Source organism: Heliangelus exortis, chromosome 6 (genome assembly GCF_036169615.1).
Source record: "Heliangelus exortis chromosome 6, bHelExo1.hap1, whole genome shotgun sequence".
Classification (NCBI taxonomy): domain Eukaryota; kingdom Metazoa; phylum Chordata; class Aves; order Apodiformes; family Trochilidae; genus Heliangelus; species Heliangelus exortis.
In genome coordinates, this window is record NC_092427.1 from 23,776,176 (window position 1) to 23,799,168 (window position 22,993).

A 22,993-nucleotide genomic window follows, 5' to 3' on the forward strand; every position below is an offset into this window, starting at 1 on the left:
CCCCTCATCAGACTGCTTTTCTTTACCAGAGCTGAGCCATGTTAAAAAGGTGATTGACATGGTTTTCTCACATACAAACCAAACAAAAAAACTGTATCAGTGGCTCTTTGCCATCCTGCTGTCTTCACAGCAGCACCAAAACTGTTTTTGTCTGGGTGACAATGAGTGCCAAGTTTTGGGTTGATTCACTTAACAAATCACATTTTAGGCTTGAGAGAGATAACATGAATTGAAGTAGTATCTTCAGGTAAACAAGACATGGTAATATAAAACTGTACCAAACTAACATTTATGTAAATAAAACATGGACTATTGAATAGAGATTTAAATTATTTGATAAATATTTTACTCTGAAATATCAAAAATAACTTTGGTTATAATAGCTTACTGCTGCAGGTGTTTACACTGTAGTGCATACATTGTAAGAACACAGACAATTGCTGAAGTGAGCTATCAGGTAAAAAATCAGAGGATTTAAAATGTTAAGAATGCATTCTGTAATCATGTAATTGTATAATGCTCTCCTCTGCCTACACCAAAGACTAAGAGGCAAATAACGTAAGTGTCAGCATATTTTGTAAACTCTATCATCTCTTCCATAAGCCTGGATCTGTCTTATATTTCCTTTGCCAGATTACCAGATTTGTCCTTGGTTAATTTTTTTTTGTTCAGGGTACTTAAAATCCTTCACTCCTCTTTACATTCCATTTTGGAAGCATAATCTAACCAACGACAAGGGAAACCCTCTCTAGATATTTTTTATATTTCCCTCTTTTAAAAGTGTGTTGTTTTATGCCATTAATTACTCCACACAAATTAGATTACCATCTGTGTCTGTTGGATTACACCATTACAAGTGCTACTATTTTGAAAATAAATCACAGTGGCAATTTGGTTAAACACTTTCTTCTCACTAGAATAATGGGATTCGCTGTGAAGAGTAGGCTCCTCAGAGCTGGCTACTGCTCTAGAGGACATAGCAGGTGGGATGTTCAGTAGGACCTGAATGTGGACTGGCAAAATTTTCCACAAAAGCATGGAATACTGGACACAGAGTTGGGAAATGACTTCACAGGGCAAAAACCCTGGTTTATACCAGGCCATGGACTTGAAACCAAGTTGTAATCTTATTAAGCTACACTTTCCTTTACAGTCACTCTTGTTGATCTGTTCTTTAACATATGTTTAGCTCCTTAACACAATGCTTACTGCAGCTAGGGCAATCACTGTGTTGCTTCTGGTAATAAGTGGTAGAGTTTTTTTACCTTGGAGCAAATTAACTTCTATGATTTTTTCTGAATATTTTAACACAGCTTTCATTCTCTGAGAATTATATTTACTTTCAGGACAGGGGATTTGTGTGCATATATGTGTGGTGTAGGTATGAAAAAATTGTATTAGAAGTACATAAGCTAGGGGGTAAATGGAATCAAGTAAGGGAATAAAATTCCACAACTTGTGTAGCTGTTGTTTAATCACTGTACTTGGGAGGACTTTTAATTTCCAAAGAAATGTTTTTCAAGAAATAAGTAATTACTTGTGTTCTTTTATTGATTATGGAACAGGAAAATGGTAGCTAGACAGGGAAGACAGTTTCAAGTTCTCGTGTTTCTTTGTTTTCTGCTGTACTTCCACTGGTGTTAGTGTGAAATGGGTAGAGTGTTTAGACTAAACTGATAAACTGAATTTACTGTTCTTTTATATAGGTCTGCCAATAAAAGGACACAATGGAGGTGACTAGGAACCTTTTTGATGTAGACTCATTTTGAGTGACATAATGGTGAATGACATGGAGCTCTCCAGGTTGAACCATTTCTGTACATTAAACTAGAATGTCAAGTTTGAGACAGGGCCATGTCTTCTGTGGGTCAGATGTACCATAAGATCCAAAACACTTATTTGCTAAAAATCGCTACTTCAGTAGAAACAGGAAAAATAATTTCACTGTTAGCTTGGCTTTTGTGATGAATCTACCAAAGATGAATTCCAAATTCATCCAGGCCTTATTTTTCAAAACTCATTTTGCAGCTTTAGGTCTCTCTAAAGTTGTTCCTTTCAACTTGATAAATTGCTGGTAGACCTGCAAAAGTTAAATTAACTTTCAGGTTAATTTAAGGTCTTTTGGGAAGTTTCCAGATGAACTTGGACTTCTGTAAGTAAAAGTGGCCTCAGCTGAATGGGAAGCTGTGACTCTGGAACTCCATTTGAGCATGGCAATGCCCAAGTTATGAGAGAGTGGTCTTCCCTGCTGACATTAAAAATACATGATGTCTCAGAAATTAGTTTTGTAAACTGACCATTAGTAAATGTAATATTAAATAATAATAATGATAATAATAATAATAAATAATAATAATAATAATAAAATAAAGCTCTAGTACCATAATGTTGAGTCGGTTGCAGCCTCAGGTAAGTGGATACTGATGGGTTGGATTGCACAAGTTTTGTATCCTAACATGAGTAGAATACCGTGTGATCTTATTTTCTAAGTGCATAAGTCTTCACCATTTAGAAAACATTTATTGTTATATGTAAGTACCACCATCCTATCCTGTTCACTATTTCTGCAGACGGGAAGAAAATGCTACATATGTGTGACAAGGCTGCTGTTCCTGTAGCTCTTGTTGGGTCACGTCTGCTTCTCCAGATGACTATTTGCAGATTGGAGGCGTCTATAAGGAACCCTTTCATGAACTGTGTCCCACACAGTTTCTCTATAACCACTCAGAAAAAGTCTAGTAATGGCTGGGGAACAGTTTTGTACACAAGAAAATCAGTACTGTAACACTGCAAGCTTTTTTGTAGCTGCTTTGAGACGTGATTACAGAGCAGCAGTGCCAACAGTACTGGGAGCTGCTCTTTTGCGGGGGCAAAGATTCCCTTCTCTGCCTGTGGAAGCCCAAGATTTTCAGGATGGTTTCATAAAGAAGTGTAAATATATTTATGGCATTGGTTTAGAAAAGGGTAGAGATAGCAACCATTACATAACACATTTTTGAATATTTAGAGTGTGTTTTAATTATAGCTTTGAGAATGCAATAGAAGACGGTGTCTGTGATCCTCAGCATAGTCTAGATGCTTACAGTGATGAGTCCTTTAGGCATGCATATGATAATGAGAAGATTGAAATGTCACTGTTTACTTTTCAAGCAAAGGGGAATACTTTGATCCTTCTTCCAAATCAAAACAAATAGTCCAAACTGAAGCAGGCAGATGATGTGGTATCACCTTCTTTGCATTTTGCTTTGATAGAAAAATCAAAAAGTAAACGCAACTGTTTTTTACTACTCAAATGAGCCAAAAACAGATTTCAGATTATAGAAGTAAGGTAATTTTTGCCCACATCTTTGATCCATTCAGTGTGTGCTCTCTTTACTTTGTGCCAGGAAGAACTGTTTGTGAAATGATAGCTACAGGCATTTCAAGTTCAGTCCTCTTTACAAATAAGGTCAGAAGGCTCTGATACTTAGGCCTTCGTAGGTACAGATAAACTCTGGATTCTCTACGAAAAATTCTTTTTGCTCAGCTGGTACAGGAGGAATAGGCAACATTACATACCTAACCAGGCCAAATTCTAGACCCTGTTTCAAAAGCTGACCCCTCTTACTGCTGCTTTGTTCTGTAGCCACGTGTGAGGGCAGCTCAACAAACAGTTCACAGGATCATGGTGATGATATTCCAGCATATGGTAAATCATATGCTGAACTGCTGTTTTTGACAAGAAAGGGGTGTGACTGCGAAGTTATTTACCTGATTCTCAATCCTAAATGGGTCCTGTAAGAGTTATTCCACTCATTACAGCTGTATAACTAAACCAGCTGGAGGTTATTCTGAGGAATGTTGTCATGCTACAGTGTGGTGCAGTGTCTGACAGCAAATAGGGTAGCTCATATTTTGAAAGCATAGACATGTTGATGGTCCTAGTAAATGCCACTTGATGTCATGTAGGCATATGGTAATTGGTTGGCCCATTAGACAGGACTGGCAACTCCAAGCTTTATCAGACTTATGGGGCCCTGAGGTCTTATCTGGGAATTTTGGTTCATTAAGGGCTTTCTGTCGGTGCCTTGACAACAAAAGTGGGTGTTTTCTTCCTTTTATTCCTAAAAGTAGAGCGCAACACGTTGAATCGCATTTACTCGGGAAGATAACAATGAGATGGATTTCTCTGGTGTCCCAATACCAGTGCTGTTTATTTATTGACTACCAATAAGGTATAGCATCCCAAAAGACCTGGTTCATATTTCACAAGAGCCCCATCAGGACGCTCCCTTAGTCATCTTGTTTTCCTTGCTTATTTAAAAAATACTTCTGCCAGTGCTTAAATTTTAAACTTTTGCATGTGCATCATGATACTGGTATCATGATGATACTGATGATATGATACTGATATCCTAAAACCAATAACAGTTTTCTCAACAAAATCCCTTTTCACCTTAGGATTTATTTCCATTTATCACCTTGTTTTCCACTAATTTTAAAGGAATTGTTTGTTTAGATAGCTTCAATAAACCTTTTATTAGACACTTCTTCAGAAAAACCTAGGAGACTCACAGGTTCCTCAGCTGAACTGTCGTATATCTGTTCTGGGAAAAACTGCATTGTTTGTCATGGAGATACCATAGTAAGAACCTCAAACTTTTGGGTTTTTCTAGGGCATTTATTCTTCAATCTTTTAATACCCTCTAATGCACTCCAGTCCTCTAGACATCATAATATGTTGTGAAAAAGTAGAATTTTGAGAGAGGGGCAGGAAAAGGAGCCGTAGGAGAGGAACAGGATGAAGACATCTTTGGCTTGCTGTCCCCCCCCAGTGTTTATGAGCTATGTTTAGACATTCTGGCTTATGCCCCTCAAAGATGCTTATTGTTATGTCTAGCCTCCATCAAAACCTGCAGGTGAATCTCATCAGTTCTTTGCATTTATGCTTATATAAAGAATTCTGATGCTGTTATGTACTGTAAAATAATCATATATCTGTGTTTATATGTATTTAGTTACTGCCTTCTAAGCACAGGTATATATCTGCGATATAAACACATTCATTAATGGTCAATGAAGTATTAAATTCAATCAGATTTAGCCACCAAGGAGAGTCATTTCAAGGGCATTTTTTTCATTAAACCCTCTGAGGATGGTAAGCTTTGTTCCCTTTTCATTCTGCATTTCACAGCCTTCAGCAAATCACTCTATAATATGGTTGAAAATCTGTTCCCAAAACAGATGAGAAGGCTCAGTATGGAATTCACTGCTTGGCCACAGTGCTTTTGTAGTTAAATGGAATTGTAATTCCATTACTCCTAATGGAATTTATAAATGCTCGTAAATTCATCCCAATACAAGTACCATGCATATATTTATATGAACACTATATTATCAGTATTAATATGTAAAATATACTGTCAGTGGCACATCTAACACCTGCAATGGATTTAGTGATAAATAGCTTCAGGGGATTTCCTGGTGGGTTATTTCTGCAGCTGTTTCAGGAAGCTGCTGTTTGGCTTATGCTCTTAGAATGAAAGGTTAGCTAAAAGGATAATTATCAAATCAAGGTCTATTTGCAGGAAGTCATCATAATAGGTTGGATTGTTAACCACTTTCTTCTCTGTCACTGTTACTGTTCATACTTTTCAAAACTGGGTATTTAAGCCTCATCTTTCCCTGTGTATCTTACAACCTGAACGGAAGAGCAGTCATTCTGCTCATTTTGTTTTTAATAAACTCCTGGGAGCTCCTGCAAGTCCTCAGGTGTTTCTGCAGTCTATAATAATGCTGACTAGCACATATCAAATTCTGTGCCTCTACTGAAAACTGATTATAGTTGCCATTAACTGAAAAATAAGGTCTGCGGCTGACACAATTACATTCATGAGCTGTTGCAGTTCCTGTGCAAATTGTGAAAAGGTCAATCTTTTTTTCTCCAGTCATTATATCAATCAGAAATGAATACAAACAGGATTTTGTTGTGAAGAAATGGTAATCTTCTTCTCATGCAAGAATTTAAGCGGAAACTCTATATCAAAAATATATTTTTATAAGACTCTCATTGAGTCCTCTACTATGTGTCTGAGTAGAGACACTCTTTGTCTTACATTCATATGTCTTATACCATTAAAAATGTATACAGCTATTATTTGTACTTATTCCAGTTCTAAAAACTGGAATTTCATTGAATATTAGATCATTAATGTACATAAAATTATACAGAGGCCTTTCTTAGTCTAAGGAGAGGTAAAGGTAGGCACTGGGCCAAGCAAGAACAACTCTATTAATGTTGCTGGACAGTGGGGGCAGAACCAGCAATGCTCTCAGCTACTGGTTGGTTTTTTTATCTAGATGTATGTGGTCATTTGAAGAATCCATTTATATACATTGAATCTTTCAGCATCTTTTTACATTGTGAAATCAGGAATCTGGGTTTTTTTCTTTTTTCTGATATAAAACTGTGCCTATTGAATAGTCCAAGATACATTTTTAATACAATAATGACAATAATGAAATTATAATAAGATTTTTGCTCATATTTACCTTTGCATTTTAACATATATGCAAGCAGCATTTAGAACACAAGGAGAAACTGATGTTGCTAGGGGATGGCAGACAATTGTGAGATCATGTTGGTTTTAATACAGAATTATTCAGAGATCCTGAATTGAAACCAAAAGCAAAAATATCCATGGCTGGCACATCTGACATTTAAATAGATATATTGAAAAATCTTCTATCATCCTTCTTCCTTAATTCTACAACTGCTGTGTTACTGACTTGGTATGAAAAATATGCTACATTTCCTATAGCATAAAAATTGCACATAAAAACAATAGCATATATATTATTTCCTTATTATTCTTTGTCAAGGAAATTGAAAATATTTTGATGTCTTTTAGATAACAAGTTAGATTTAAAATAGAATTTATTGGTCAAATTTTGAGGGTAGTAATCAATAGTCACAGTCCTCAGGCAAAGCTGCCCCAGAAATCAGTGTGAATGCACAATTATAGATGTAATTTGCTGAAATTAAGATGAGTGTTTTATAGTTGACTGTAATGGCAGTTCTGCCTGGGCAAGTACCAACTAAGTAGTTCAGACAGGGGCCCAAGAGAATGTACTTGAGTGCAGATTTTCAGCTCTTCTTTAGTCATTTATTTAGATACCCATAAATTTTGTGTTGAGTTCCAAAGCACTTTAGCAGCTGTGATTAGAATTTAAATTTTTTTCTCTTTTTTCCTTGCACAAGCAGCAAGTGAAATGTGTTTCTAGTAATATATTTCAGATTCATAGATGGAGGAGCCAATGGTATTTTTTTAACTGAGGAGATGAACCAAGACATTTTTAAGCAGAAGTGAAGGATGTATAGGCAGAATACAGTATGTTTGTTGTAATCTTTGAATGTTACTTTTCTAAGCATTACTATATTATTAAAATAATGAAAATACAGCATTATAGAAAGTTTCCATTCCAGGACCTTTCAAAGAAGTGTGGCAGAGCCTTTAATGGGAGTATGAAAGATTTACAAAATAATATGTCTAATGTCAGAAAAAGATAAGTTTAACCAACAAAAACGTGTAATATCACACAGATGAAGGTCACGTTTTGTAGTAACACAAATTATAGTATATTTCAAACTTTGCCCAAACTGAATTATAGTTTTCTACCTCTTAAATTTTTCCTTTCTATCCAATACAGACTGGCATTGCTCAGAGAAGATGAAAGTTTAAAATAGATTTAACGTAAATATGCCTAGACATGCAGCAACAGGACCCAGGAAGGCTGACTTTTATGAACAAAATTTAGTGAAAGTTTTCCTAATTTACTACCAAAAAGATGCAACGAGTCACTGAAAAAATAGGTACTGGCAGTGTTCACCAGGAACTTGTTCTGGATTTGGGTTTGTCAACAAAATGGTTTTCTCCTGAACAAACACAGTGCATTCACCATAGTTACCTGTTCACCCTATTCAGTCTAAAAATTGTAAAAATTGTAAAAATTGTAAAAGGAGTGGGGGAGGAATTGTATTAGTCTCTTTCCAAATGAGAAAGAGAGAAGTCTGATATAACCTGCATTTTGTAAAAAAAAAAAAAAAATGAAAAACAGCAGGTGAAATGGAGACACAAGATGCTTCAAGTGAGTGTTAGAAGTTGGGTTGTTTGCTTGTCATTGTACTTCCAGTCCTGCATTTTGTCTAACAGTGAACAATCAACACTTCTTGTTCCTCTTGCATTTATAGATAAAAATTGGATTGTGTTGAAATATTAAATAATATAAACTGAATAAATACCCCCTACTCCACCTGCCCCAGTGAGTGCACCCAGATTTTTCTTGATCTTGGTCAGTAAACCAGATATAAACCACCTCCCAACCAACCAAAACAAATTCCCCAAGAATACCTAATTATGCAAGGAATGGACTGAAAATCAAAGTGTTATACTGGGATCATGTCAGACATTCCCAGTAGTTGGAGCAGCAGGCCCTCTCTGTTCAGGAATGTGTACAAATAAGTACAAAAATAGATTTTACAGTGCAATATTTTACAGATGCAGAATTGTGTGCCCTTCTGAAGATTTTCTAAATATTGTCAGTCTGCTTTCATAAAAATTAAACCCATCCAAAATCTCAAAACCAAACCTTTATAACATTATATCTTTAATCTGATCAGTTGCAAATGATTCTGTGTTCCAGAAAAACAACAAATTCCTTTGTAAGAAATTTCCCTGGAGTCTTTGGTGTGCAAAATCAGAAATAATCTAAGAAATTAAATATCAACACCACTCTGGTACCATAGCCAAACAAGCAATACTTCTGAAATGAAAAAGATACTTCGTTTCAGCCTGTCGGAGAGTAGTGATGCGGTTAATCAAATGATCAGTCTAGCTACAGAGTTCATTTAATATTGCAGAGCCATCAAGAAATTTCCTGATGTAGCTTCAGTATCTTCAGAAAATATGTTATAGCTTGTTTCAGTGCACGTTTGAGTTTGAGATGAAAAGCTTTATATTTATAGTCTCCATTTGTTTCTCAGCTTTCCGTAGAAACAAAATTGTTTGTCTGTAAAATGCGCCAAATTGACTGATGTCATGTAACAACCTTTCATTATCTAAAAGCTAACTGCTTTTCAGACAGGCCTGAAGTACAAGAAAAAAAATTTAAAATCAAAGTAATCGAAGGGTTAATAGATGCACTGTGCAATCTCATTTGCAAGTAGGTTTGCTGTGGAATTTTTCTAGAACAGAGCCCTACGGGTTTTTCAGCCTCATTTCTCAGTAGACTGCACAAATTGTGAGATAGTAAGTATTTTGTCTGACAGCCATTAGAGTATCATTATTCACCAAATGTGGAGGTAAAACAAAAAAGGTTTTGAAATCCCTTTTCAAAGTTAGCTAACTCTGTCTTAATGAGTGTCAAGAAATCTAATGCTCTTTGTTAGTTTGTTTTTGAGTGACACTGAGATGCAGGACAGAGTGCTTACAAATGCTATAAAGGTTGTGATCACTAGTGACTTAATTGCTTTCCTGCTATTGCCTTTATGGCACATATTACTCATAGTGTTTATCTTTCTCTTCATAAAAAAGAGAACTAATTGTCTAAGTGCATGCTTTTATTCCTTTACAGCAGTGTGAGCCAGCAGAACACTTTATGTGAAAAAAGAACAATGTTTTGAAACTTGCTTTCCTTATGGGAGCTATTGTCTGCCTTTCTATTCAGTGGCTTTTCTACAAATATATTGAAGGATATAATATCTTGAAGTCAAGCATTGGAATAGGCTACCCAGGAAAGTGGTTCTGTCACCATCCCTGGAGATATTTAAACGATTTGTAGATGAAGTCCTCAGGGACAGGGTTTAGTGGTGGACTTGGCAGTGCTAAGTTAACGGTTTGACTTGGTGCTCTTAAAGGTCTTTTCTAACCAAACCAGTTCTGTGATTCTAAGGAGGCCCTTCTCACCCATCTATTAATTTGATCATTGATCTTCTCCCTCCGTATGTTATTTCAGGGCAAAGAGATGCATAACTATTGTTTCCAATATGATGACTTGTGAGTTTCAGCCTTAGACCTGTGTCCCAAGGTAGATCCCAGGGATTGTTTAGGCAGTCCTTCAGGTACAGTGTAGCTAAATATATTTTCTTGATTTTATTTTGTAATTTTTTCTTAACATCTCCCTTAGGTACTTGCAGACAGGTTTGTAACCACTTGACTGTGACCTCTCTACTTTCATATTTTATTTTAAATACTGCAAATTTTGTTAAAAAAAATTCTGTAGTACAGCTAAAGCTGCTAATTTTTCTCTCTCTAGATTCCTCATGTCCTTATGATCGATTTTCTGTTCTGTAATCACTGTGTGCTTCAAAGGTTGGATAATGCTGCCTAATATTCATAGGCATATTTGGGGATGCTGAAATTATAATGAGAACCTGAAAACTGGTTTCACTCAGTACAGCTTTGCTGGTTTGGGAGATAGACTTTCTTTACCTCAAAGTCTCAATTACTACCTAAAATCAACACTTCAGACTAATACCAACTCCCTGTAAAATTACTTGTACAAACTCAAGGCTATCATAAGACAATCTTTACACCACATTTTTAGTAACCTGCAAACAAAATATGAGCCCTTCATTTTGGAAATTGGGGTAGTGTGGTTTTAAATTGGTTTAAATTACCATAGGAAATGGCACAGTAAGAAATTTATTGAAGGTATTCAAGGCATCAAACTGTCCCCATTTTAAAAGGTTGTCTTTTCAATAATGATGTGTTAACATACCACTTTAAACAAGGCTGATCACACCCAAAAGGATTTGCACCTAACCATGCATCAGTTCTGCTTATTGGTTGTGTAGAGCTCAAACCCATGCAATGATTCAGCTATACATTGAATTATTTAGTTGCTCTGATTATCCCTATGTAGCTGGTTTAGGCTGGAAATTGTAGTAGAAATTTCATTACTCTTTTTTAAAGAAGAAAAGGAGTTCAAGTATTTACTATTTTCTTCCCTTGCAAAAGGGAACCATATTGACTGCCAAAACTGATTTTTCCATTATGCTGTTTTCTATGCTGGCAATATGTTCTGTTGTGTAAGCAGGTGGAAGAATTGTAAAAACAAATCTTCATTTCCAAGGTGGGAAATGAGCAAATCTCTCAAAAGTGTTTCAGTGTAGGGTTGTCTAGGGCAGTGGTGGTTGCTTGGCACCGTCTGTGCTGCCCTTCTGCTTTAATTCCTTTGTATATGGCTGCTGTTCAGTGCTGGCACCTGTGAGATCCAGTGAGGGACCAGACAGAAGGAAAGGTGAGAAGCTGAATGCTGAATTTCTAGATTTATACATGAGTTCTAGAATTCTGTTTGGGTGTATTTGTATTAAGAAGTTCAATTTGGTATTAAGAATCTGAACCATAAGTATTTTTTCCCTGAAATTAATACATATATGTTCATCATGAAGTCCAAATTAGAATTTCTACCTAATATATATCAAAATCACTCACATTGAAAAAAGTTATTTCCTAGTGATAGAAAGCAAATACCTGTAGGCAAATTTTAATATGGTAAGAGATAATTTTAAAACTTAAATATATAATGTATAAATCTAAATATGTTATAAAATAGTAAACACTTGACACAAATCACAAAATTAACCAAGAGAGATCTCTTAAAGGTACCTTATAAACCAAACTGCATAGTCGTTGGGAGAGGGAATTATTATTTTCAGGGGTTTTTTGGGCAGCATTCATTGCTAGCCTATCACCAGGAGCAGAGCATTCATGTTCAGCAGGAGAGAAAACTGCTGAGAAGAGTTGCAGGTTGTCAGAGGGAAGAAGTTTTATGGTAACATTTTGACCCTTTTTCAGCTAGAGCAAAACCCACTGACTTCAAATTCAGCATTAACAGGTAAGTCCAGTAGGTTATGCCATGCCAGCTGTAGTAATAGTGACATGACCTGCAGAGATTGGCAAATCTCCTAAGCTGCTCTTGCTTTGGGAGCTAGAACCTGTGAGCTTTAAATCTGTAAGATGTTATCCTGCACCATGTCCTGACTTTGGTACAGACTGCTAAAGGAGGCAGTGCCAGTAAGATAAATAAGTCTTGAATTCTAAAATGGTGCTGACACAAACCTAAGGCAAGCAACCAGCAATATGTGAAAACAACTTCAAAGCAGAATTGAAACAATGTAAGTAGGCAACAAAAGCATTGATATTACTGAACCCAAAGTAATACTTAATTAGCTAGCTTATTTTTTCCTTAGGCTCTACTTCAAAATAAATTCAGGCTTCAATAAGAACTTGAAATGAACCATTGATTTACTTTTCCAAAGTCCTGAGGAAAAGGGAGAATTCATTTAAAGGCAGGAATTTAGCACAGATGAAATATGGCATTCCTATGTGGAAAATGAACATAATCAGATACAGCTCAACAGAACAGGCTAGATGTCAAATTAAGCCCTTGCATGTGAGTTACAATGTAAGCATTTCAGTCTGACCCTGGCTCAGGTTGAATGCAGCTGCGGTTTTCTGGGAAGAGGTTGGTACCTCTGGGATCTCCTGCTTCCAGCTGTGCTCCGTGGAGCAGTGCAGCAGAACCTGGAGCTATTACCCCTGGTCCTAGGCAGGGTGAACTCACTCATGCATTTGTTTGACCTCTGCCTGGTTCTGCTGGGGTCCATGAGCTTGGCCCATGTGGAAATCAGAACAGATTTGAGCCTAGTCTCAATAAGACTTACCTTCAGAAACAGCAAGGAGACTCTAATCCTACCACACCATGCCATCTATGTGTATTTTTTGTGTTGATTAGTTTGGAAGTGTGTGTATTTGTGCAGGCATCAACATTTACATTTCTTTTTTTTACATTTGCAATCAGTTACATTTCTGATTTTGGTCCATAGGTAGTATTTCTTAGCTCTGTGATAGATGTACAAGTAAAGGAATTGTCTTCTTTGTGCTTTGTATATACGTGAAATTTGCATTTCCCATACTTTGCACAGTTGAACACTTGGCATTTCTGTCTCAAACATCAAACTGTAAGAACTGGTGTTTTGAGTTCTGTGGGTTGAAAACAATAAGCTATTATCAAAAGGCCCTTTGGAGAAGTGCAACTTTCTGATTTTAAAAGCCAGGAAACCCCAATTCTGGCCCCACTGTGGTGACAAATATGCAGTTAGCTCAGTGTACTTTCTGTGGGAGTTAAAATGTGTAATAACCTTACAATTATGATCTTTGAAGATGTTCTGCATTAAGCATTTAGAATGGTGGATGGAAACATTAATGCATGGAGGGGCGTGTGGCTATCCTTACAGACATGCATCTCCATGGATGAAGAGCTTATTTGTGACAGGAAGCTTTCCAAATGATGGTATTATTATGTGAGCTGAGGTTCTTTCCAAGAGCTGAAATACTGACAGAATTGAGCCAGAATGGATGCTGGTAACTTCTCTGTAATTTTCTAGAAGGTTTTTTGTTAGGCATTATGTACTTTAGAATTTCTTTGTATTAATAGTGAAAACACTGTAAATCTAGGGAATATTTTAAAAACTTACATGCTACATCAGCTGGTGGCTGGTTAATTGAGGAGAAGTGGGAAATGAAATCTCTCATTTTTCAATCATCTGGTAAATTCAGCAATGGAAAGCCATCAGTCTGTGATGGTAATTGGTGGCCTGTGCACAATGGATGTTACTCTGTCACTCAGGATCTCGCTCCACAGACGCCTGATGGCAAAACAAAGAAATAAAAATCTGTTCCCTTGTGTTGCAGGTGGTATGAAGAGGGAGGTCAGGGGCAACAAACAAACAAAACCCAACAGACTAGAAGTGTAGTCTCTGTATATTAAGATACAGCTTGCCGGTGTATTATTCTTTTGAGGCCTGAAATGCAACATACTGACAAACCTTTATTTATTGCATTCAGGTTCACATCTATCCTGGTTTTATGTCTTTTGCAGTTTGGCATAATATTGCTTAGAACAAGTAATGTGTTTTCCTGTACTTCACAAAAGGCAGCAGTTCGGTGTTTCCTTTTCAGATGTTGGCACCTCTGAAACTTTATATATTGAAAACTCTTTAATTTAGAATGTTAACAAATGCTGTTTATTAAAACTATGCATTTTATGCAGACTAACAGGTTGTATAATGCATTCTAGATTTTTACAGATGTGACATTATTTATAGACATGGAAACTGAATAGTCTATGAACTGTGATTTAACATCACTTTCATCATACTTCAATCAAAATACTTTCAGAATCTGGTTCTAACATTAATTTGGTCCTTGTAATAGTCTTGGTCATTTTCAATGTTTAATACAGTTCATATATCATTTCAAAGTATTTCATCACTATTTTTAAAGAACAATAATTCTTTCATTAGAATTTTTTTTCTCCTGTTTTTTAACAGTCTAAGCTTGATGTAGGGCAATGCATTTCTGGGAAATACAGCAACAGCTGTGGGTTGTAGTTTCAGGATGCCTGTTGATAGGTAACACACTCTCAAGTGCAGGGGTTACAATCCTGTTTTCAGAATTCATGATAGCATGGTATCAATGTGATAAACAGTCATGGTAAGGCAGAGTCTGGTAGCTGTAAACATAAAGTGCAAGGGCCTATACTTAAAAATAACCAAGTGCTCAAAATAGAACCTAGTTTTTCAAATCAGTTCAACACTATTTAAAACTATGAGACAGGTTTCAAATGAGATACAAGTAGCATTTAAGAGGTTGCTATTAGATGTGGTACTGGCATATAAGTATTAGCAACTCGTATTTATGAAGTGATACAGGAATGCACATCAGAGCCATCTGGTCTCCAACTATTGTTCTTAGAAAACCATAAAAATATTAGTATCGTGTGTGTAGTGAAGTATTCCTGAAATGAAGGATATCGTATGTTAAGATAGTACTGGAGCCTTTCAGTGTCCTCCCAGTGACTTTGGAAATCTTGAGCCATTACAAAGGCGCTTTTTTTTTTTTTCAGAAATTTTTTAAACCCCACTGCAAAGGCTTACATGATTCTGAGTGCTCTCCAGTCCTTAATCCTGGCTACCTTCGGGCTTTCTTGAGCTCCTTTAACTGTCCAAACCTTCAGCAGTACAGCAACAGCAGCTGTCATAAATTTGTTGAAGTGATTGGTATTCACTGGTAACCTTAAAAACAGGCAAGCCATCCTTTTTGTCAAATTTCACACATTTCATGGAAAGGTTTTAATGAGATTTCAAAGATGCTGCTGTCCTGTATAAAATGAGATTATTTACACCCCTTTTGTGTTAGGTTCACTGAAACTGCAGAACTATTACTGTATAATTTTTTTGTGTAGGGGTGCAGCATATTATGACATACATATTTTGCTCCTCTTAGAAGATAAAGGGAAAACAAAACCCAATGGTGCAAGTCAGCAGTCCATTACAGAAGAGGCTCCCTTTCTTCCCAAACCTGGAGTGGCAGCAGTGGCACCTGCAATACCTGCCTCATCTTCTAAGAGCACAAATGGAGCTCCTAACACAGTTTCTGAATCAGAAGAGGAAAAAGCCAAAAAACTACTTTACTGTTCATTATGCAAAGTGGCTGTGAATTCCCTGTCACAACTAGAAGCCCATAATACAGGTGAGTATGCATACAATGCAAGTGAGTCGTGTGCTGATATTTTTAAAATTCAGCTTAACAAGCTGGTTTTCTGGCACTGGTAGTCATGCTTCCCTGAAGTCTTCTAGTTAAAAATTGAAATGGCAAAATTAAATAAGTTACTAAGAATTTAATGTGTCATGCTTGATATTTTATTACAGCTCTAATTTTTTTTTAACTGTCCTTCGTGTACTTTATAAGCTTTTAGTTGACAAAATCCCTACAGTTCGTGTTATCTAATCAGATTCCATCATACCTCCATAGGGATAGTAGTGCTTTCTGTAACACTAAGGTTGTTAAAATGTCAGTGGTCTGTCTTTCACCTCACTGTCTCTGGTGTCTGTTTTTTTTGCTGGTACAACTTATAGTAATTTTTGTTACTTGTTATGTTTTACAAATTATAGAGTGGTCTCCTTAGATGTCCCATATGTCCTACAATATTTTTGTTATTATGAATTGGATATGCTCCATTTAAAAGGCAGCAATCTCTAGTGGGCTCTGGCTGGTCTGTGATGGGCTGGTGATGTAAATCTTGTTAACAAAGTATTGAATTTGGTTTCACAGGCTGTAATCCATTCTTGAAATGGCCAAAGCAGCCTTTACTTTCAAATAAGAGGATGCTTTTTGAAATAGTCACGTTCCTAGGTTTGAGTGATTGCTGTGGTTCCTCTTCCAGTCCTTCCTTGGCTTTTTTTTTCATAATTCACCAATATGTGGAGTCAGAGAAGCAGTGGCCCAGTGTGTCTGTTGTTCCCTTTTCATACAAACCCTTCTTCCATTGTCTGGCTTCCTCTTAGATCAAAGAAGTGGGAGCTACGTTGACCAGAAACAGATTCATCATTAATCCTAATGTGCAGTGACTTTAACCATTCTGTCTTGAAGATAAACACATTGGAAGTCTGTTAGTTTAGGACCAGGTGGTACCAACCAGGCCTCTGCTTGCTCACCTCCCACTCCCACTGTGGGATAGGGAGGAGAAAATCCAAATAAAGTTTGTTAATTGAGACAAGGACAGGGAGGTTTTCAGTTTCCAACAACTGTAATGAGCAAAAAACAGATTCAACTTGAGAAGAAGAAACTTGATTTAATCTACAAGGAGAAAGAGAAAATGTGACCAGATCTCAATACCTCCCTCCCTTTCTCCCTCCCTCCCTTCTTTCCGGGCCCAGATCCCTTCACTGCCACCTTCCTCTCAGGAGAAGGGGGGGATTCAGGGTCAGTTCCCAACACGGTGTTTCTGCCGCTTTCCTCCTCAGGAAGAGGGCTCCTCACATTCTTCCCCTGCTACAACACAGGGTCCCTCTCATGGTAGAGAATCCTTCAGGAACCCCTCTGACATGAGTCCCTCCCACAGATGCAGTCCCTCAGGAACTGCTTCAGTGCAGGTTTACCCACAGGGTCACAGCTCTTTTGGGAACAGTCACCTCCCCTGGCACGGGGGTCCTCTGGTGCTGCAGATCCACATCTGCCCCTCTTCATGATCCCACACATGCTGCAGCTTCACATTTGCTCACCTGTAACAGTTCAGGGACTACAAATCTGCATTTACCCTACTGTGGTCCTTCAGGGACTGCTCCCCCATGCTCCTCCATGGGTTGCAGGCAAACAGATGCCATCTCACCACAGGCTGAAGGGAAATGTCTGCACAGCACCTCCTCCCCCTCTTTCTTTTCTGACCTTGTGGTCTTTGCTCTGGCATTGCTCTCTCACCTCCTTCTCTGCTCTGCAGGTCTTTCTTTTTTTTTTTTTTTTTTTTTTTCTTTTGTATTTTTGCAGTTTCATTTTGCCTGTCCTGAATATGTTACTTGCAGAGGCACATCCAGTTTCCCCGTATCTGCTTGGCTTTGGGCAGGAGCAGGGCCAGAATTGGAACCAGGGGACCTTCCAGCAGCTTCTCACAGAAGCCATCCCTGTGCCCACCCTCCACTTCCAAAACACCACTGCACTAACCCAAGACAAGTCCCAGTGATGATGAATATGGTTGTGTTGCTCATCATTAACTCACCTGTGTCTCCTTGCCCATTAGGCTCCAAGCACAAGACCATGGTCGAGGCTCGGAATGGTGCTGGTCCCATCAAGTCTTACCCTAGACCTGGCTCCCGGCTGAAGGTGCAGAATGGCAATAAAGGCTCAGGACTGCAGAACAAGACGTTTCATTGTGAAATCTGTGACGTCCATGTTAATTCAGAAATTCAGCTGAAACAGGTAGCTTGCATGTATCTGGGGTTTTTTTATTGCTTTTCATTGCATTGCAATATTGTAGGTAGAATGTAGGTCTGTGTGTTTTGTCAAAAAGTGAACTTAGTATTTCTTTCCTGTCAACCCACAATTATTTCTAAACAGTGGACCACAGGTTACGTTCACCTAATTGTTTCAGCTGGAAAAAAATGGGCTTGAGAGTCATAAGGAGGTGGACAAGGTGTCAGAATAGCATAATATATCTAGATTAAAAAATTGTTGTGACTCAGGAGAGAGAACTTTTTTTTCCCAGATGAAAGAAATTCTGGTTTGAGGTTCCTTGAATTCCTCTTTTGGTGCTGTTTCTGCCTGTGGGGATACTTGTTAATAACAGTATGTGAGATGGAGTATGTGATTTGAATGTGTTGGATTAGGATGATCTGCAAGAGGGTAATACTGTAGGTGTGTCTAACTTGTGTAGAGCAATGATATCATTAACAGGGTAGCTGTATGAACGTGCAGCTCTGCTCTGTCTGACCTGATTAGCCCTGGATTCAGAGCCTTGCCAGTACAAATGTGTTCTGATACTCAGATGGGGATCTCTAGCTGAACAGTGCTGAGCTGTGTTGCTGTGTCCTCTCATTCCCTGTTTTTTCAGTTATCTCTAAGATAGTATTAAATTGCATGGTGTAGCCATATCCCTGGGTACAGGTTCTTCCTTCTACTAATAGTAGTACATTATTTATACAGCTGAACAGCATCAGCCAGACTGAAATTTACCACCTACTTCTGAATATACCTATGACCCAGTCATTACTGCTCTGCCTTCAAAGCTCCTCAAGTGGAAAAATGAAATACTAGCTAAAATGTCAATAATTTGCAGAGCCTGTCTCAGATCACAGGATTTTCTGTATGTGATCGGGTTTTGATTCTCTATTTGATGTGCTCCAAATTGTTACGTTTAATTTAGCAAAACTCATAACTCTGTATAAAGAACCTGCTTTATCTTACAAACAGGGGCTTAGGCATATCCTGCTGATAAATCAATTTCAAACTCAAAACTGAGAAATGTTTAAACAGCTCATTAAATGTGAGGATATTTATTTCAGCACATTTCCAGCCGAAGGCATAAGGACAGAGTTGCAGGAAAGCCTATGAAACCTAAATATAGTCCTTACAACAAACTGCAGCGCAGCCCAAGTATTTTAGCAGTAAGTATTTTTATTTCTTATCACTGCTTATGTGAATTTGTGACCTTGGGAACTCCTACCTCACAGACAAGAACATGACAGACCTGGCTCTTCCACAGTATTTCTGCCCCTGCAGGCTGCATCTGCACAGGGATCAGATTTGAAGATAGTTATGTATTCTGTCTGCCCAGCCAAAGGCAAGCAGACAGTACTGTGAGTCCTATTTACTGCTAGAAGAAAGGGAATAATCAGTGGAACTGGGAATGAACTGTGTGCCCCATGGAAAGGTATCAGCTCTGCAGGGTTGGTGCATTTCTCCTTGCAGGCTCTAATGTGTATACTCTGTCTTTCTAAGTGCCTGTGATCACTCACCATTATGACACATGCAGTCAGGGAAAAGGATAGAAGTTGTTAAGATATAAAAATACTAATGCCCAGCCAATGCATACAGCAGAACAGAGTCCTGCATGGATATATTATGCAGGTGCAAAAGAGTTTCCAAGTGTCTAGGAGAATTGATTGCCTGTCTGCCTGCTCAGGCTACGTCTATCACTGGCTATCAAAACACCTCTCCTGCCTTTGTGCCCCTGGCCATTCCCCTTTCATACCCGCCCACATTTCCAGGAATTCCCTGAGCTGGTTCTGCCAGTCAGGTACAGCCAGAGTTCAGGCTGGCTCTAGAACAGCACAGATTGCATGTTTATTTACTTATGACTCAGCCTTGGTTTTATTCATTAGGCAAAAGTGCATGCCACCTATGGCACAAAAACAAGTTCTTGGTTGGAAGGAGAGAGATGCAAATGTGTGTGTGCAGCAATAAGCTCGTGAAAAGCCTTTAAAAGCTGAAATATTAATATGTCTTTGTAATTGTAGAGAGGCAAATAAAATGCTGCAGGGTTTTCTCTATGTCCCCCCATTTGTTAGGTTCTGTGCACACTAATCTTCATTTGTGTGATACACTGTTTTATAACCTATTGCATAAGGAGAGCCCTCTGCTATCATAGGAAGGACATGAGTATCTTTTCCCCCACAAGACTGTGATTGTGGTGCAAACCATTTTTAGTAAGACTGTAGCATACATTTTTCTGGTTTGCTTTGTCACCACAAGCACCAGCAATCATTGCACACCATAAGATGAGTAATAATTATTTCAGAGATAATTCTTTATGCTATTGATTTTAAAAAATACTTCTGAAAAGAGAGGTTCTACACTGGCAAGTAGCAAGCTGACTGTAGACAGGAATAATAGCAGTTTCCCATCTTGACCACTCTAGTTTTCTAAAATTCATTTTTGCCAGTGGAAGATTTGACTTTTAATATTGAAACCTTAATCGTGGTTTTTAGTGGTTTTTGCACAGTTATGAAAATATAATTTACATTTGTTCACTATGTTTCCTTCTACATGAGTCTGGCTGCCCCTACACTCAAGATTTTTGTGTATCTTTAAGTATACAATTTGGTTGCTTTAATTGCCTTGGGAGTAAGATGTAAATGTGTGTAAAATTTCTAAGCAGCTGACATGAGGCTTCTGTGACGAGCCACAGAGTTCCCTTTGTCAGGGTTCATTTTTTCCTTCATGTAGAAGTGGGTGTGGGGAGAACTCTATTTGCATCTCTTTTTTGTGTGTTTTATTCCAGGCAAAACTTGCATTCCAGAAGGACATGATTAAGCCGCTGGCACCTGCTTTCCTTTCATCTCCTCTTGCTGCAGCTGCAGCTGTGTCGTCAGCTCTGTCCCTTCCTCCCCGTCCCTCTGCTTCCTTGTTCCAGGCACCTGCAATACCACCAGCTCTCCTCAGGCCAGGCCATGGACCCATCCGGGCAACACCTGCCTCCATACTTTTTGCACCATACTAATGTATGGTTGTAAAAGAGAGAGAACTATGGCCAGTAGAAGGGTAAAAGAAAAGTGGGATCGAGATTTTAAAATGTCTTTTTTGAAATGCCATCCAGCCTGACACCTCAACCAGCCACACCATAGAATTCATCACTGATGGTACTGCATTTTGGAGTCCGGACTGTTCTCTTACTCTTACTCAACTCTTACAATCAGAGAGTGATTTACAGAAAAAATTGCTCATAAAACTTGCACCAGTAAAGATTCATGCATCTTGTTTGTTGTTTTGTTTTTGTTGTTTGGTTTTTTTTTTTAATTTTGCAATGTGTATGATGCACCTTGGAATCAATGAGCGTAAAATCTTTTCCTGACAGACTTGAAAACTTGGGTCTTCCTCATTCACACTTATGTAAATACTTCGCTGAAAACTAATGGGATGTAAAAGGTAGATGAACCAAATGCTCAGTTGTGGATAACATCTCAAAAGTAAACTGCGTCCTTCTTTTTTTTTTTTTCAGTGTTCTCCTCTTGACAGGAGTTGTGTACTATCCTAGGCTCCAGTACTGGTGTATCTTGTGTAGTTCTAAAGATGTATCACATGTCTGATTTTAGTATTTTTAGTTTCTGTGCAAATGTTTGAAAGCAATGCAGCGCTGAAGCTTTTAGTTATTTCTTTTTTGTGTCACAGTTTATTTAGAGAAACTAAAAATAGAAAGCCATATAACATATAGTTAAGATCTGTACTTGTTTGCTACTTTAATTTAACTTATTTTTGTTGTTTCCTCACTGGTGTTGCTAAGCAATGCTTACAGAGAAAAAATGCTTTTCAATTGCACATTATCACAACTTACATACATTGTTCAAGAAGAAATCCATGTATTTGTACGTAAATATCCTTTTTTTCTCCATTTCTAACTAGTTTCCTCTGTAATGATGCTGCATAATGTTGTGGCTCCCTGATGCAATAATGTACAGAATATAAAATATTTATAATTGAAGGTATTCTCTGTTTACTGAATATATTGCAGTAATGCCCCACCTACCTTCTTACGTCCCCAACCCTTTTATAAAGGTGATGTCAATATACAGTACTCAGACTGAATTCATCATGTGATAATGGGGACAAGAGGTGGAAGACAGGAAAAAAAATAGAATTAACTTTTAAAGCATCTTTATCTGCAATCCATTATAGTAAAATGTCTGTGTATTTTTTTAAATGTACCTTTTCAATAAAATAATGAGAAAAACATCCATGCTTCTTGCGTATATTAATTGGTACAGAAAAAATAGCCTGGAACAAATTTAGCTAAAGGAGTCTTCAGGAGCAGGCAAAGTACCAGAGTTGCAATAAAGTACAATTACAGAACCTGTGTTTACTTCCCTTGTGTTTTAATGTCTTTTCCTTGCTACATCCTGTTACAGCCTTTACTGGGGATTTTTTGCTGTATGACTATAAACATTCACTACATTGGAGATTCAGAAGAAGAAGCAGTAGTCAGGTGGGTAATTATGGTTTTATTATTGCACCACCAAAATGCTGCAACATGGTTATGCCATCTCTAATTGAGATTAAGGCTTAAGTTTTATACCAGCTGGGGCACACCTGACACTGGAAGCAGCTCACTTTGGAGCCAGGACTTGCTCTGAAGCATGGCCAAAGTAGACAGGTGCTTGATGCAATATGATTTTGAACACAGGTGCTTGGGAAGTTTTGAAATTATCTTTTCCTCTGCTAAAAATCATAGAAGCACAGAATTTTCAGGGTTGGAAGGGACCTTTAAGTTCATCTAGATTATCAGTAGATCATCAAAAAGCTTAATCTGTTGTGTAAAAATCTTTTCTTTGTTACGAAGTGAAAAGTAAAGAATATAAGATTTAAAAGGCTCAACTATAAGGCTTTTAGAGTTAATACAAAGACAGTAGGGCCATTATAAAGCCACAACACCCAATTAATAAAAATGTTGAGAACTTTATTAATACAGAAATTACAGACCAATATATACCTCCTAATTGCAAAATAATAGTGAGAATTTTCTTCAGGTGTAATTCTGGCCAATTTGCAATATTCACTGGAGAAGACAACTGTGCTATGAGAGGATAATTCACTGGACAATCACAAACGAAGAGGAAGGTAAGGGAGTCCAGTCTTAACCTCTGGGTAAGCAGGCACAGTTTTATTAACTCTTTAGACTACGA

The 22,993-nt window shown here is 37.7% G+C and overlaps 1 protein-coding gene across 10 annotated transcripts in view; it reads left to right on the top strand.

The window, feature by feature from the left end:
- ZNF385B (zinc finger protein 385B) overlaps positions 1-22,046 on the top strand; it is a 161,428-nt gene extending 139,382 nt beyond the window's left edge. For all 10 annotated transcript variants that reach the window (XM_071747208.1, XM_071747211.1, XM_071747216.1 and 7 more), the window contains 4 exons: positions 15,330-15,575; positions 17,620-17,798; positions 18,881-18,982; positions 20,599-22,046. In XM_071747208.1, coding sequence (XP_071603309.1) covers positions 15,330-15,575; positions 17,620-17,798; positions 18,881-18,982; positions 20,599-20,817 — 746 coding nt within the window. In that variant the 3' untranslated portion in view covers positions 20,818-22,046. The remainder of the gene's footprint in view (positions 1-15,329; positions 15,576-17,619; positions 17,799-18,880; positions 18,983-20,598) is intronic.
- The last annotated feature ends 947 nt before the right edge of the window (positions 22,047-22,993 follow it).